Genomic DNA, 15,235 nt, shown 5'->3' with positions numbered 1-15,235 from the left:
ACTTTGCTATTTATAGTGCCTGAACTGGCACAGTTGAAGCTGATGAAAGGAATAGTTCTTGCCTCTTATGCCTCCAGAGTGGTGTAGTGCCACTTATTCCCAATCAGGTTTTCTTGCTCACTCCACCTCCTCGCATGTTTAGCTGTCGTGCTACCAGCTTTCCTCCTCTGCTCCCATCTGTCATTTTCCTCCTCCCCATGATACCAGGAGCTGTGCACACAAAGCGTGTGCATTCCTGCATGTGTCGAGGAGCCCTGTGTTTGCTCTCTTTGGTGATTGACTATGTTTCCACTTCAGTAAGCTATCTGTTAATAAATGCCTTTCAGTGTTTCCCTGCTGTCTTGTCTCCTGCAGCAGCCAGGTGCCTGTTTACGAAAGAGCAACCTTGGATGTGGAAACTATTTTTCAGCATTGCATATCCTAGCTTCCCTTAAATAATAAGGCAAAGGAAATGTGTAGATGCCAAGTCATGGTAGCACAGTCAAACATCAGAAGCAGAGACAGCTTCAGTTTTACAATTTTAAACAAAAAGTGCAAAACATTTGAAATGTATGGAGACCCTTGGCTGAATTTTGGTGTCGTATGCAAAGGTATCCAGGTGTGCTTTGAATGTCAGCCAGCAAAGCCAGAAGAATTTTCATGTATGTAATCAGGCCAATATTTGAAAAATCCAGGAAGTCTACAAAGGAATAAAATAGCCAAAATCCATTATAAAATTACAGCAAGAATATAATCAAATGCAATCAAATCAAAGGCAATGCTTCAGGCTTATTTATAGCATTAATCAGATCATTTCAGTTAAGCCTTTCCATTTTAAGGCTCTATCAGTGCTAAATGTTGAAATAAAAAAGACTGCATTGGTTGTTATAGAAATTCTGCCTTGAGGCATCATTTTAAAATTAAACAATTGCTTCTTGTCTTTGTAGGACACGGTGTCAGTACACAGACCCAGCTTTTATGCAGAGAGATTCTTCAAATTCATGACCAACACGGTGTTTCGAAAGAATTCCTGTAAGTACCTAGTCCAAGGGCTGTTGCCCTTGTGATGTGAGGCAAGCCTTATCTTAATCTTGCTGCTTCAGTCCACGTGGAGAGTTTCTGGGCCAGAGTCTGAGGTGGCTTTTCCACTGTAATATAGAGCAAACCTGGGGAACTGCAAAGCCCTCAGGTTGTCATGGCTTACTTTGATCTGCTCAGACTCCCACCCAGGAGCCCTCCCTGCAGCCTGACCCAGGCTCAGCCCTTTGGAGACGGCACTTGGAGAGCGTGTGTGTGTGTCAGAGGGCAGAGGGAAATTCCCTCTCCTTATGAAAGGGAAAGTGCCTTTGGTGTGACAGTAGTCGGTGCTGGTAATTTCATCTTCTCTTTCACTCTTCTCATCCAGCTCTGAAGTCATCTCCCTCAAAGAAAGGGCGTAGTGCCTTGCTAGCTGTCAAGACAGCTGGTCCAACAGCTGCATTTTCAGCTAGCCAGCTTCCCTCTGAAAAGGACGAAACACAATATGATCTTCGTGCGGCCAGGAGTTACCCCACACTTGACGATGAAGGTAGTGGTCTCTTTTGGTGGCTGATGGCTGTGTGATTACCCTCTCTTTCCTAGCAGTTTCTTAGGATCCTCCCCTGTTCTCGTCAAGTTCCCCACTGTGCACTGACCACATGTCTTCCTTGATGGATAGCTCTTCATTGCATGTCTTGCTGTGCTTTGCAGGTGCTAAACTTAACCAGGACAGGGGAGAAGGTAAGAGTATATTGCTTTGTCACAGCACCAGCAGTTAGTTGATTGGGGAAGCAACACCTCTCCATCGAAGACGACCAAATCCCTTCTTTACAGTGCTGTGTGGTTCTGCAGTAAAAATGGTCGCTTGCGTCACTGCTGCAAGGCAGCTGCTGCCAACTGGCACCAGCAGCCATAGCCCAAAAGCAATCAGAAAGTTGAATTTTCCACCCTTAAAAAAAAAAAAAAAAAAAAAAAAAGGAGGGGGGACTGGGAACCACAGGACTCTAATGACAGTGTTTGGGCAGTTATAAGGGGCAAGATCTTGCCATTTAAAAAAAGATGAATGGCCTGGTTCTGTGCCACCTTTTCATCACTTCCATCTGGGATTTACAGATGAGTGGTGAAGAACAGGCTCCTCAAGTGCATAGGTGTTAGATTTCTACCCATGCAAAGCAGTGAGCACTTGATTCATCTCTTAATTCACTTGGATATTTATCTCTGATGAGCCAAGCCTTTAATCCAGCTTTGGTTACCAGTGAGATGTCTTCATTGGCATTATGTTTCCTGTAGTGTCTGTCATGCTGGAAATGGTGCTTACTGGCTCACTCTAGAGGATGCCTTGGGAGAAGCTGTTGCATTCAGGAACCCAGCTAAACTTCTTGCCTGTTTGTGGTTTTAAGTGACCAGTCCCAGTAAGGGTGCGCAAGCTGATGGTGGAACAGCCTCACACAGGGCTGGTGTAGGTAAGGTGTTGGTGTTTGACCTACTCATCTTGTTCTTCCTGTATCTCTCCTGTCCTCCTCTCTGGGCCAGCAGGCAGGCCAGACCTGCTACCTTGCACACCACCTTCCTTTGAAGAAGCTACCACAGCCTCCATAGCCACGACACTATCTTCAACATCTCTCTCTGTTCCCGAGCGATCCCCTTCGGAGACCTCTGAGCAGCCCAGGTACAGGTGAGGACAGCACTTGTCCCCTGCTCCCACCGGAGTCAAGCGGCTGCCATTCCTCTTTGTGCTGCAGATCTCAGCAGGCTGCCCTATGCTCTGGAATGCTAATGACCAATTTTAATTAAATCTCTCCTGGGAGCAAGCAGACACGGCTTTGATGGGATTAATTATTGCTGGGAGAAGTGTCAGCTGTTAAGTAGAACATTACCCTCATGCGGTGGGGAGTTAGATTTGGGGGCAGTGTAGGATTTCTGTGTTAAATGGCTCCTCAAATTCTACTATTCTGGTTTCTTTCTGCAGGAGGCGCACACACTCCTCAGGGCAGGATGGCAGGTGAGAAAAGTGTCTCATCTCTTCTTGTGCTGCTGCACAGAGACCTCACATTTGTCCCTGTGCAAAGGTCTCTTGGAGGGCTGAATGTGAGTCTTGCCAGCCCCAAGATTTTGGCATGGTCCTCCTCTGCAGGGTGATGAGCTGCTTCTTGCAATCAAATGATACCCATTTCTTACACAGAGTTTTCCTTACAAGCAGATCTTGCCTTGCCTTGCAAGGAATCTTAAATACTACCCCTGTTACTTGATGGGAAAGGGGACAACCGAGTTGTCCAAAGTTACCCACCCAACCAGCACCAGAATCAAGGAAGGTCGTTTACATCTCCCTCTGGGTAAGCAAGCCTTAATAGCAGGAACATTCCTCCTCTGTGCATCTGCCTGCCGCCTGGGTGTGGTGGCTGTGAATATGGAAAAGGGCTTTGACTTTGTGAGGCATTGAGCACCCTTAGTCCCCAGAGAAGTAGCTTCCAGTGTTTTCAGAAACTCAGATACTTTGAGGGTGTTTTTTTTTTCCCTCCTGTGGTGATAGGTGGCTCACAGCCAAGGGCGAGGTAGGACAAAAATCCCCTACTGCATAGGGATGTCTGGATTTAGAGGCTCATATCATGTAATTATCTTGCATATTTTTGCACCAGTAGAAATGACCCCATTGCCTGTGTCAGCAGGATCTGCATGAGGACCCTGCATTTGCTGCTGACTCTGCCCTAGCTTTCCAGGACATCTTGTAAGTGTGGTAGGTGCAGACTTTGAAATGCGCATCAGAGACTCTGTCTTGGGGTATGCCATAGCCAGAGGAGCTGCTGGACAGGCTGATGTCCTCTCTCCCTGCAGTCAGTGTTTGGTGCTTCAGAGGAAGGCAAGGACTTCAGAAGATGAGGGTTTGCACTGTCTTAAGAGATACCTCCCCTCATTCCTAGCTTTTAGTGATTTGCTGAGTTTCAGACCACATACACTGTGAAAAAATCCCTTTCTGTGGTGTTTCTTAATGAAATACCTCTAGATGCTGCATGTCACTGAATCTTGGTAAATTCCTGTCACTGGAGGGTGAGGACCTACTTGCTGTTGATTTGCAGCACCTGTTGAAGTGTCAGGGACCTGCAAAGCACCTCATCTCCTGCAGAATTCATTGTCTGAAATTAAGTCCCCAATTTCAGCAAACTCAGGCATCAGTGGTGGGACCCGTTTGGCAAAATGCAGTGACTTCACCCAAGTTACTCTGGAGTCCCTTGGTGCGTAATGGAGGGAATTGCTGTAGGATGTGACTGCTCATCCAGAAATAGGTCAGGTAAATCGGAAGTGACTGTCCCTGGACCATACAGGGCGCTTAGCGTCTTGGTCAGAAGTAGATCTGTCTGTCACAGATTTTCTACAGCTACAACCACCCCACACAAGTGTGGCCTTTGCTATTTTTTGCCTAGTTTCCCCATTTCTGGTGCTGGTGTCTCAGCGTGCCCTTTCTAGGGGAGCATAGACCTGTGTATTTGTAGAGCACTCTGTGATCCCCTGGTGAAAGCCAGTGCAAGAACAAAGTTATAAAAGTGTGAATTTACATTCCTGAGCTGAAATGAAAAAGACCTTATCCAATTTGCTCAAGAACGAGTCACACCTCTGATTATTATAATCTGCTGGGGAATTCCTCGCGGGTTTCTGAGATCCACCCCTTCGAGGAAGAGAGAGAGGAGAGGAGCAAGTTCCCCAGCACTGAGCTGGACAGGACTGCCGCCTGCTGGCTCCAGCTCCCAGCCAGGGACAGCACAGAGCAGGACGGTTCTGCCGGTGAGCCCAGAGCTATTCCCTTCCCCAAGGCTGTGCCCTTGGCTTGGCAAGCACCTGCTCCTCCTTCCCATGAGGACTATGGAGCCAGCCCCACTAGCACAAGCAATTACTTTAATAGCATGAGGTGTTACATTGAAGATTGTCACAAACAGCTCCTGAGTGTGCAGATAAATCTGATGTTAACCCTGGCATGTACTTGAGCAGCTTTGGTGCACTGGGAGTCTTGGAAGAGGTCAGAGGCTTTGGCCCCTGTGCGGTTGATATATAACACTGGGGCTAACTCTGGACACAGGTTTTCCCTGGAGGCCAGTTCTCCTCTTTCCTCCCGTACACCATTTGACATTGCCCATCTTTTCTGCAGCACTGGCTAATTAATCCCTTTCCTCTTGTCCTCTTTTCCCACCTCGTTAGTCTTGAGCACTGCAATCTGACAGGAATGAGTCTTTTGCCTGGGAGTTTTGGTTATCTAAATCCTCAGTCCTGGGAGGTCTGATGGTTCCCTCTGAGCCGAAATCAACAGCTCGGTCTGTGCTGGGAGCTCGGTGCCATGAGTGGCTGGCAGCAGGCAGCCGCATGCCAGGGCAGACCAACACAGCTCGATCCTGTGGGAGGTTGCGTTGTGAGAGGCTGGGCTGACTCAGGACTGAGTCAGGCTGACCTAGGATTGGGGACTGTGCGTGACTAGTGTCCAGCTGAGCCTTTGGGCCTGTCTCTCTTTGGTTTCCAGGTCACACGAGGAGGTGCGGGTTGAGGAGGAGCTTCAGCAGATCAGTGTCGAGCTGGAGCCCAAGTGTGATGTTGAGATCGTAGCTCCCGAAGAAGATGACAAAGAGTGAGTGTTTCAGAGCATTGGGCAGCTTTGCAGAGCCTACCCGGTGTCGTTTGGTCTGTGGCAGCTTGTGCTGGAGGCAGACTTTGTAGGGCAGCAGCTTTCCTGGAGAGATAGGTGCTCTCCCAGACAGTTCAGTGAAGCTGAGCGCTGTTACTTCTGACCTGACCTGGTCTTTCTGGATGTGACAGCGGAGCTTCTTCAGCTCTTCTGTAATAAATCATACAGTCTTGCTTGCTCCTTTTCTGATCGCAGTGACTAGACTCTGTCATTTCTTCCCCCCTCCAGAGAGGCAGCTTCTTCAGCCTGTGCCATTGTAACATCCACAGCTACAATAGAGGTGGAGACAGCCAGCCAGGCCTCCGAACCAGCCAGCCAGGCCTCGGATGAAGATGACGTGCCAGTCACAGACATATACTTTGTAAGATACCTTCTCTGCCCGGCTCATTAGGGGTGTGATCGGAAGGGTTAGCCGAGGCTGTAACAGTCTCAATTTCAGGCAGTCAGGTGTAGGGCAGTGTCTGCCCAATGCCGTCTTCATGTTGAGCACCTCAAGCATTTTTGAATGCAGGGAACTGGATTAACCCTTGGAGAACTCAAAACAGCATCCAGTGGGGCTCAAATGGGTGGCACTGCTGCTGTGGATGTAGCCATAGGTGTGCTGCTCTACTTCCAAGCACGAGCGCTGAAGGGCTTATCTAGGCCAGCGTGTTCACTCCCAGGACAAGCCAAGGTGAATGTAGTTGCAACTGAGAGGTTCTGCCTTCCTCAGCCAGAGAGCCTAGCTGCTTTCCTGAACACAAATGTGCTGCAGTGGCCTAGAGCCAGAAGGGAGGTGGTTGCGGTGGGGCTGACCTCGGGCTCTGGTGAACTCTGGCTTTTCCTTTCCCTGCAGGCAGATGCATTAGGTGATGCAGTGGAAATCTAGTGCTGAGACAGGGAGTAAGTGAGGTGGTTGCTGGTTGGCAGCAGAGTGCCGTGGAGCCTGGCGCTGTGTTCCTCAGTCAGCTCTTGCAATGTCTGAGCAGCTTCTGCAGACCAGAGGAGAGTTTTTGGCAACATGTACTTGCCCCCTAGATTCCCAGAGCAGAGCTGAGGGTCTGACCCCTGAGAGCTCTCCCCCATGCCTGGGTACTGGAACTTTCTCATTAAAAGAGGTGCCCAGCTCCTCCTTCCTCCGACTCATTGCTCTCGGTTATATGGTGATGGAGATGAGCTGAGCCTTTGTGATGAGCTCCTTCAGGCTAACCTAAAAATGGCAACGTTTGCCTTTCCCTGTGCTTGCGTGACTCTGCTGCAGAGCTGCTCACTCATTGCCGAGTCATTCCGAGGCTCGTGGGAGCTGTGGAAGGAATCAGCTCCATTTTAAAAGCTTGTCTGTTTGGGTTTTTATGCATGCTGTTCAAAATGCAAACAGCTCCCTCTAACACTGGCTGCTCTTTCTTTGCCTGTGGATGGCAGCTGTGTGCAAGCTGCCTGCATATACTGCCTGCTCCACTAGCAAGTGTCTTCTAGCAAGGGTCAGCTCCTCTTCCTCCCTGTCCCTGGGCATATGGACTCCCCCCAACTTGAGGGGCACGTCTCTCTCTGGAGGAAACCATCTGTGTGCAGTGTGTGCTCACAGAGAGTGTGACTGACTGCTCATCAGCATTTCATACTTCATCTAAGTCCTTGAGTTTTGCATTAAATGTGTGTCGTGTGCCGTGGGGTGTTTGTCACTGCTGGGATGAAGGGAAAAGCTGATTTGGTCTCCCACAGGTGCTCTCCTTGGAAAACCACTTGAGCTGGAACCCAAGTGAGGCTGCACCAGAGTGCAGTGGGGCTTGGACCACAGCTGCTCTCTTGCAGGAGTGCTCCAGGGTTGACGGTTGGTGAAGGGATGCTGTGTACAGAGGATGATTTGTCAAGTCCCAGGGGTCTGTGATCTGATCTTTGGAAGTCTGCTCCTGAAAGGAGAGCACTTTATCCTCCTGTTCACCCGCAGGGGAATAAAAGTGCACAGATTGTGGCAGGGCATGGGCGCCGCTCTTCTTCCCACGCACGGCTTTCCTGTCTGCTGATCCGTTCAGGCCTGGAGTTGCCCAACCCCTTGTTTTTGCTTTCTCTTTCATCCTCTCTTTCACATCATCCTTTTTTCCTGTTTCCTTTCTCATTTCACTTGCCCTGGGGCCATCCAGTTCACAGATGGGAGGTACTGGATTTACTCTCCCCGCCAGCGCAGACTCCGAACCACCTCGCTTTCCTCTGGGATTGTAAGTGAACATGCTAGCATGTAGGGGAGCAGAGCTGCAGCTTTGAAACACTGGGGCCAGCACTCCCATTTCCCTTGGATGCTGTGGCTCTGTATTCTGTGGCCATTAGGAACCAGCCCAGCAGAAACCAGGGAAACGTATTGAAATCACACAAATGGATCTCCCTGTAGGATCTTGCAGAAACACATGCTCTGCCCTGCTTTTCTGCAGGCTGGTGACACAGCTCCTGCCATGGGATGAGCTGCAGTATCGCCCAGCCCTTGGACAAACTTGCAAGCACCATATCTGGCCAGAGAGCCACCTGAGCCTTTGTAGGTAATGTTAGGCTTGGCTCTCTTGGCCCAGGAAGCCAGGCAGCATTCCAAAGAGACCTTTAAGGTGTTTTGAAGCTGCTAAAAATCCAGTTGCAAATATAACCTTTTAGACTTGTGTCTGGTCGTCTTTCTGGTGGCTGGGATAGCAAGCAGCTCATAAAGCCAAATGAGTTAGGAGTTGCTGCTGGGTAGGGGATGCTTTCTGCTCTCCAGCCCTTCTCAACATCACTGATGTGCTCCCTCCTCACTGCAGGTTTCTCTGTGAGCAGTGAGGTTTTTCCTTTCCTTTCTGAAAGATGCAGGGAGGCAGTTGAGCATTTAGGGGCTGAATCCAGAGCTCAGACTGCTCTGGGTTTTAGTATTTCCCTTGCAGGCTTTGGGAGAGCTGATGTCCTCAGAGGGTAATGGCAGTGCTATCAGAGCCTCGGCACAAGTGTTTGTACAGCGTGGTCCTCCCAACGCCTGCCTTTTTGGTACCAGGCAGGGGAGCAGTGGAGAGGACATCAGGCAGGGTGGAGGGGGAAGCAGGGGCAGTAACGTCGTGCTCCTGGCCGTGGCTAATGGCACGAGGAGAGTGCCGCACCTATGTGGGCAAACGGGCAACCCCTCTCAGCAGCTCCTCCTGCCCCCTCGGCTGGGTTTGGCTGCCTCAGCACCCGGAGGGTCAACACCAAGCACCTGATGCTCCTTTATCTCCCCCTGGGTTTGCAGCTCCCTGCATGCATCTGAGCTCCTAAAAGGCCCTGAAAGAGGCTGGCTGGAGCATGCGGTTCAGTCGGGATGGATGAAAAACAGGATGTGGGACAGACCTTATGCAGTGTTGAGCTTTCCTGCACCTCTAGTAGAGCCCTGTAGGAAGCTCCAGGCAAGGGTTTCTCTTCCCTCCTTCCTCCTAGCAGTCTCTGCTAATGTAGCTGCAATTATTGATGGGGTTCAGCATGCGGAGCCCAGTGCTTCAAAGCTCCTCTGGCTTCTTGTAGTTTCTTGTACATTGTAGACTGTTACACTTTGATTCCCAGGCTGGGAACCCCTCCCAGGCCTCTTCCAATTACCCAGTTCCACTTCTCTTCCTTTGCAAACCCCAGGCTGAGTCAAAGGGGGCAGTTTCCTCTCTCTGGGAGCACCTCTGGAGCCAAAAGAGCCTGTTTGCAGTGGAAGTGGGTCCCCTCTGGGAACACTGGCAGCAGACACCAGCCCTTGACTCTGCCCGGGCTTCTCTGTGCTGTGTTGGCAGCAGAAGTGTGCTTTGTCACACCAATGCCCAGTGCTGTGATAACCAGCACCCTCGACGCACGTCCCCTTCCCCTTCATTCTTTCCAAGATCCAGTTGTGTTTTGCGTCCTTTGTCGTACTTGTTCCCATCACCCCACTGTCTCCAAGACTCTCAGCGATAACTGTTTCCTTTCTGTGGCCCCCATACACCATGGTCTAACCCAGCCATCTGCTGCCTTGCTTGGCCTGCAGGGAAGGGGGAAAGCACAGCAAACCAGATCAGGTTTCACTGTAAAAGCCCTCCTGGACACCAGAGATGCCAGCTTGTAGCATGCACAGGGCTCAGGAAACAGGAGGTTGAGAGCTGGGAGTGGGTAGCAGGAACCAAGAGCTCTGTCATTGCTCTTAGGTGAGTCACTTCCCATGTGTCTCAGTTTCTCTGGAGCCAGGGTTATGCTATGGCAGGGAGCTGAGGTTTCCCTGGCATCTCAAAAGCTCTAAAAATCTGTCCCTGCAAGAGGAGAGGTTGTGCCATCCCCACTGCAGCTGGAGCAGGGTCCAATGTCAGCTGCTGGCAGGCTGTCCCATGTCCCACCTGGTAGGGAGCAGGTATATACTGAGGATGAGGAAGGCTCCTCTGCTGAGAGCTGGCACTGAGCTCAGTTCTCTCCCTCCAGGTGGACAGCTGTTCTTACTGTATTGTTTCCTACTCTTTTTATTTTCTCCTTTTATTTTTTCCTCTTCTCTCCTTTGCTCCCTGCTCTGCTGCTGCTCTCCTTGCATTCTCCCCGCCGTCTCTGGCCACTCTGGCAGCCGACAGACGAGAGGAGTTGGGTTTACTCCCCGCTCCACTATAGCGCTCAACTCCACTCTGTCTCCGATGAGGAGAGCGATACAGTAAGTGTACAAGAAACGTGTGCCGGGTGCCCGGTGGGTCGAGGTCGGAGCTTGCGCTCCCTCTGCAAGCTGACCTTGCAGAGGGAGCTGCTGTGGCCTCTGCGCAGCGTGGGGCTCTTGCATGGCTGCGGCAGAGCCCTGCTGCATCTCGTTTCAGCTCTGTGGCAGCAGGCGAGATCTCCTGTGCTGGCAGAGACCCAGTCTGCTCAGCAAGGGTTGTGGCTTGTTCCGAATTGTTTGGTGCAGTGAAAGCTTTGGGGAGCTGAAGTTCTCCAGTCGTGTTGTTGTTACTGGAGGATGCAAAACGGCCTTCTCTCGTCACGCTTGTCTTGATTCTGGGGAGTTGGCTGGGCTCAGACCTAACTGAATGCAGGGCAGATGCTTGGGTGTTGACTCTTTTCTCTGCCTCTTGCAGTAATCCCTATGCAGACACGGAAGCCCCAGAGAGCAGCGATTCCCTCTGCAGGTCGATGTGTTCCCTTTTCGTTGATGCAGCCGTTCCAGTGGGATGGGGAAGAGCTTGCTGACACCAGTACTGCTGCACTGCAGGATCCCGGGCACTGCATTTCAGAACGGAGCAAAACTATAACCATGTATTTCTACTTATCCCAGACATGGGCAGCAAAGAAACCACCCTCTCACCTGCAGCTCCCAACAGAGACATCCAGCTGGGTGTAGAGAATCCTGGGTAGTAACACAGTGTTTTCCAGATGTGCACTACCGTAGCTACCTATCCATGTGTGATACTGTGAACCTTTTTAATTTTTTGATCATGTATTTATTTCTTTTATCTTTGCACAGAGACAGCACAAATGTGCTTTTTTAAACATTTAGTTTACTGCACTTTTTTTTTTTTTTTTTTTTGGTTGTCATATATTTGTGCATCAGAAAGGAGTGTGAGACCTCACTGGAGAATTGGTAGGAACACGTTGCTGGGGAGGGCAGGGACCGGAGTGGCTTCATTTGAGGCAGCAGCGTGGTCTAACCAACTGATGGAGTCAGGAGGTTTAAGGCTGTCCAGACTCTGCCACGGTTTTGCCGAGTGACCTAAGGCAAGTCACTTAACCACTCTGTGCCTCGGTTTCCCCCGTGCTAATGGGTGTACAGTACCCACTTCCGTTAAAGCACTTAAACCCTGGGATGAAAGGTGCTATGTAAATGCAATGTATTAAAGGCCATTGAATAGAATTGCTCCCATGTTACAGTAGTCCAAAGTAGCCATGCCAATTTACTTGGATTCAAAAATTGCTAGTGACTTCTCTTGGTCTGTAACACTGTGCGGGGGAAGCAAACGATTCCTGGCGCCAGTGACGTGGTCACGTCGGCTCTCCTCCGGACGTCACAATGGGTTCTGCCTTCACCATGTGCTGCGCTGCTGCGTCTCCCCGTCCCTCTGTGCTTGGAGTCCACGCTTCATCTTACCGGCTACAGTACCGCCGCCTGCTCCAGACACACAGGCATGGACAGATGAGAACTGTGCACCTCCAGGGACCAGCCGTGCTGGAGTGCGAGTTCCCCAGTCTGCCCGGCCCCAGGTGTGGCTTGTCCGGACACTACATCCTACTGGAGCCACTTAGCACCTCGCATGCTCATGGGTGTATCTGACACCCGGTACTCGGGGGTCACGAACATTGGGTTCACATGTATCCTCCGTACCTCAGGGCAGTCAGGGAGGCATGTGCACGTCCGCACACACTGGAGGCAGAAGCAGAAGCCTGGCTCTGCCACCTAATTGTGCCAGGCGGTGTTGTGTTCACGGACTCTGTTGGACAAAACGTTGGGTGACTGCGATGTTGCCTGTGGTAACATCTGCTATTGGAAATCGCTGCTTTGGATGTCTGAGATGGTTTGCTTTTTGAGGGCTGCAGGCTTTATGTGAGAGGATTTGGTGTCACTGGGTGGTGTTCAGACTAGGCTCATCCTTCTGTCAGCAGGACACACACCATAGCCTTGTCTTGAACTGTAGCAATCCCATCCTTATCTCCCAGAGAGAAGAAAGGAAATCCTTGAGACCAGAGGGAGCCAGGTCTTATTCATGTGCTTTATGAGCCTCACTTGAGAAAGAGGGTCAAAATCTCTTTATTCTCATTACAATCTTAAGCCTGTCCTTGGGATTCCTTGTAGAGGAGTGGGGAAGTGGGACCCTTCTCTCGGGGCTCAGTCCCCCCAATCTGTCTTCACAGCAGCACTTGGGATGGGTTAATTTGGGTCCCAGAAGGTTAACTGGGCTCGTGGGAAGCTCTTCCACTCCACAGTGTGCTGAACCTGGTGAGGATCTTCATGAACTGATGTTTTCTTGCCTGGAAGTACGGGACCCAGACTTCCCCTCCTTGCCTGCAAATGCTGAAGGCTGTAAGGTGTGCTGCTCTCAAGAGCACAGGCTGGGGATCTTGCAAGCTGCTGCCATTAGATGTATTCATGTATTTACCAAATAATCTATCAAAAGTTTTTCAAGAAACTCTCCCCTTTCAGTCACTACTTGACAGTTCATTCACCCAGCTAGTAGCATTGCTCCATGACAGCCCCTGCAGTAGGCTGGGAAATGGCTCCTAACCCACTCTGTCTGCTTTTGCCAGTCCTGCCTGGGCTCCGCAGGCTGTGTGGGCAGTGCTACGGGGGAGCTCAGTAGGTTGCTGGAGGGGAGACGGGAGGAGTGCAATACCTACAGACTAACTTGCCTCTGGGCTGAAATCAAGAGGCTTCAAAATGCTAAAAATTCAGCTTCCCCCCCCCCCGAAGCATGATACCATGCATAGAGAGGCCAGAGGGAGCCTCATCCCTTCTGCACCTTCAGATGTTGCTCTTGGGTGCTGCGCTGGAGGAATGTAGCTCTTGGGAGGAACCTGGGAGGTTGGGCTCAGGCTGTCTGACCTGATGCCCAGCTGCCCTGGTACCACCTTGTTCACGGGCTGGTGGGTTTAGCCTCATTGGGACTTTCCAGCCAACTGAAATCAAGCATCTTGTTTAAGATGGTTTCAGCATCATTGATAGAGACTTTATTCCTTCCCCTCATTTTTGGGAGTCTCTAAAGCTGCTTAGCCACTGTGCAGGGAGCATCTGAGCCCCACCTTTATGGAGTATCACAGTGAATGAACTTTGCAAGCTGGAGCTGCGCTTGGTCCCAAGAGATGTGGGGGAACCCCAACCTTTCGCAGCATGTTCATTCCAAGCATCATCTTTTCCTCAAGCATTTGGGCTTTTTGAGACAATCCTTGTGCAGTTTTGTAACGCTGAACCTTTTGGAGCGAGCAGGTCTGGACACGGAGGGTTGGTCCTGTGAGAGAACGTGCAAAGGAGCAACTTTGTCAACGTGAGGGGACAAGAGGAACCTTCCTTTAGGGAGATGCTGATCTGAAATGGAAACTGCCCCTTTCCAGGCTCGCACACAGTCTCTGCTGTATGTCACCTACTGTCTGGTTAGCTCAGTCCTAGAGAGCTGCTCAGCTTCCACTTCCCTTGGAGGCTAAAAGGACCTTGGAGTTTAAAGCTTACTCTTAGCCCACTTCTCTGCACTGCACTGCAGCATGAGAGCGTCAGGGAGCTCTGGAGTGTTTCCCAAGCGCTGTCAATGCTGCCTTTGCAGGACGTGCAGTCAGAGGAGGGCAGGACTAGGTCTTGCCCACAGGAAAGAGCATCGGCCCTTTTTTGCAGAAGAGAACCACCACCTGTCCTTGGTCTGAATGTCCCTCCAGCTGTACTTCCAGCTCATCTGGGACATAAGTTGCCTGTACTTTTTCTGTCAGGGCTTTCTCTAGTGACCCAGCAGCAGCTCGCCGGCAGGTGCTGTCCCTGGTGTAACCCCCTGCTCTCTCCACCGTTAAAAGGAAGCACCGTGTTTCTTTTACTCCTCCAAGATTTGAGCAGAGCAGCCCTTCGAGACAGCCAGTTCCCATGTAGCTCTGTTTGCCACCACTCCCCATCATCCCAGCTGGGACTCTCAGCTCTGTGGGACGTGCCCTGAGCATTGCCTGGTGCTGAGGCTGCTGGTGAGGTTTTGGCTCAGGCTCTTGCCAAACTGCAGGTGGCTGCTGCCTGCCAGGTATGGATTTGGCAAGAGAAAACTGGCGTATATCTCTCTATGCTCGCCATCAAGCTCCTGTAAAGCTCTGCCCTTCGCAGGCAGGTGTAGAGCAGAGGTGTGGGGCAAACCAAGGAGCTGGGATAGAGAGCCCCAAATGCTCACCTAAGGGATCCAGCTTTTGGCTGCTGTTGCCTCTGCAGCGAGCGGCTCGGCCGCATGTGCCGCAATTGCTCTTTGGGAAGTTTTTTAGTGAAGCCAGAGCGCTCGTAGGTCTTGGCACAGGGCTGGCACAGGCACAGTGGCGTTTGCATGGGCTCCATCACCCTGGGCTCCCCCAGCCCGGCACAGCCCGGCATTCCCCCTTCTCTCATTCCCATCACCCTGCGCCAGCCCTTTCCAAAAAGGGCAAGGAGAAGGCCATGGCTCAGGCGTACGGGATCGTGTCTGATTTTTCGTTCTGTTGATGTCTACATTAGACCTAAGTATGTTCTATTGGATGTTTGTATTCCCGCTCATTTTCTGTGTCCGCTCTGTGCGTGCACCATGTAACGAATGTATGTAAGTAGGGGGGTGTTGGGGGGCTGGCGGCCGAAATGTGATGCCAACCCGTGGGTGTTGTCACGTTTCTCTTCTTTTGGGCGGGGGGGGGGGGGGGGGTTAAGTCATGAGCGCTTTTGTTCTTTTTGTTCGTTGTTTTGAGGTTTCCCCCCCCCCCCCCCTCTTCGGGGAGACCTTTTTCCAGAGAACTGTAAATTGATGCTATCTGTCCTCGGCTCTGTGATAAAGCATACTGTAGTCTGTGCTGTGCTCACTCCGGACGGCTCTGCCTCCTCTCTCCTGCGCTCGGGCCGGGCCCGACCCCTCTTTTGGGGGTGAAAAGGAAGAAAAAAGGGACCGGGGGGGGGGGGGGGGCAGGGAGGCAGCCAGTGGGGCAGAC

At 51.2% G+C, this 15,235-nt stretch overlaps 1 protein-coding gene across 11 annotated transcripts in view; it reads left to right on the top strand.

Moving 5' to 3' along the window:
- Nucleotides 1-15,109, top strand: part of PIP5K1C (phosphatidylinositol-4-phosphate 5-kinase type 1 gamma) — a 50,649-nt gene extending 35,540 nt beyond the window's left edge. The window contains exons 11-20 of one of the 11 annotated variants that reach the window (XM_030032184.2): nucleotides 927-1,011; nucleotides 1,385-1,546; nucleotides 1,708-1,737; nucleotides 2,530-2,671; nucleotides 2,966-2,998; nucleotides 5,501-5,605; nucleotides 5,891-6,023; nucleotides 7,780-7,854; nucleotides 10,194-10,277; nucleotides 10,693-15,109. In XM_030032184.2, coding sequence (XP_029888044.1) covers nucleotides 927-1,011; nucleotides 1,385-1,546; nucleotides 1,708-1,737; nucleotides 2,530-2,671; nucleotides 2,966-2,998; nucleotides 5,501-5,605; nucleotides 5,891-6,023; nucleotides 7,780-7,854; nucleotides 10,194-10,277; nucleotides 10,693-10,695 — 852 coding nt within the window. In that variant the 3' untranslated portion in view covers nucleotides 10,696-15,109. The other 10 variants (XM_030032188.2, XM_030032191.2, XM_030032190.1 and 7 more) reach the window with 10 other exon arrangements.
- Nucleotides 15,110-15,235: the final 126 nt, after the last annotated feature.

This window comes from Aquila chrysaetos, chromosome 12 (genome assembly GCF_900496995.4).
Source record: "Aquila chrysaetos chrysaetos chromosome 12, bAquChr1.4, whole genome shotgun sequence".
NCBI classification, from domain to species: domain Eukaryota; kingdom Metazoa; phylum Chordata; class Aves; order Accipitriformes; family Accipitridae; genus Aquila; species Aquila chrysaetos.
Note: the sequence above shows the minus strand (reverse complement) of the source record. Positions and strands in the feature narration are given on the sequence as shown.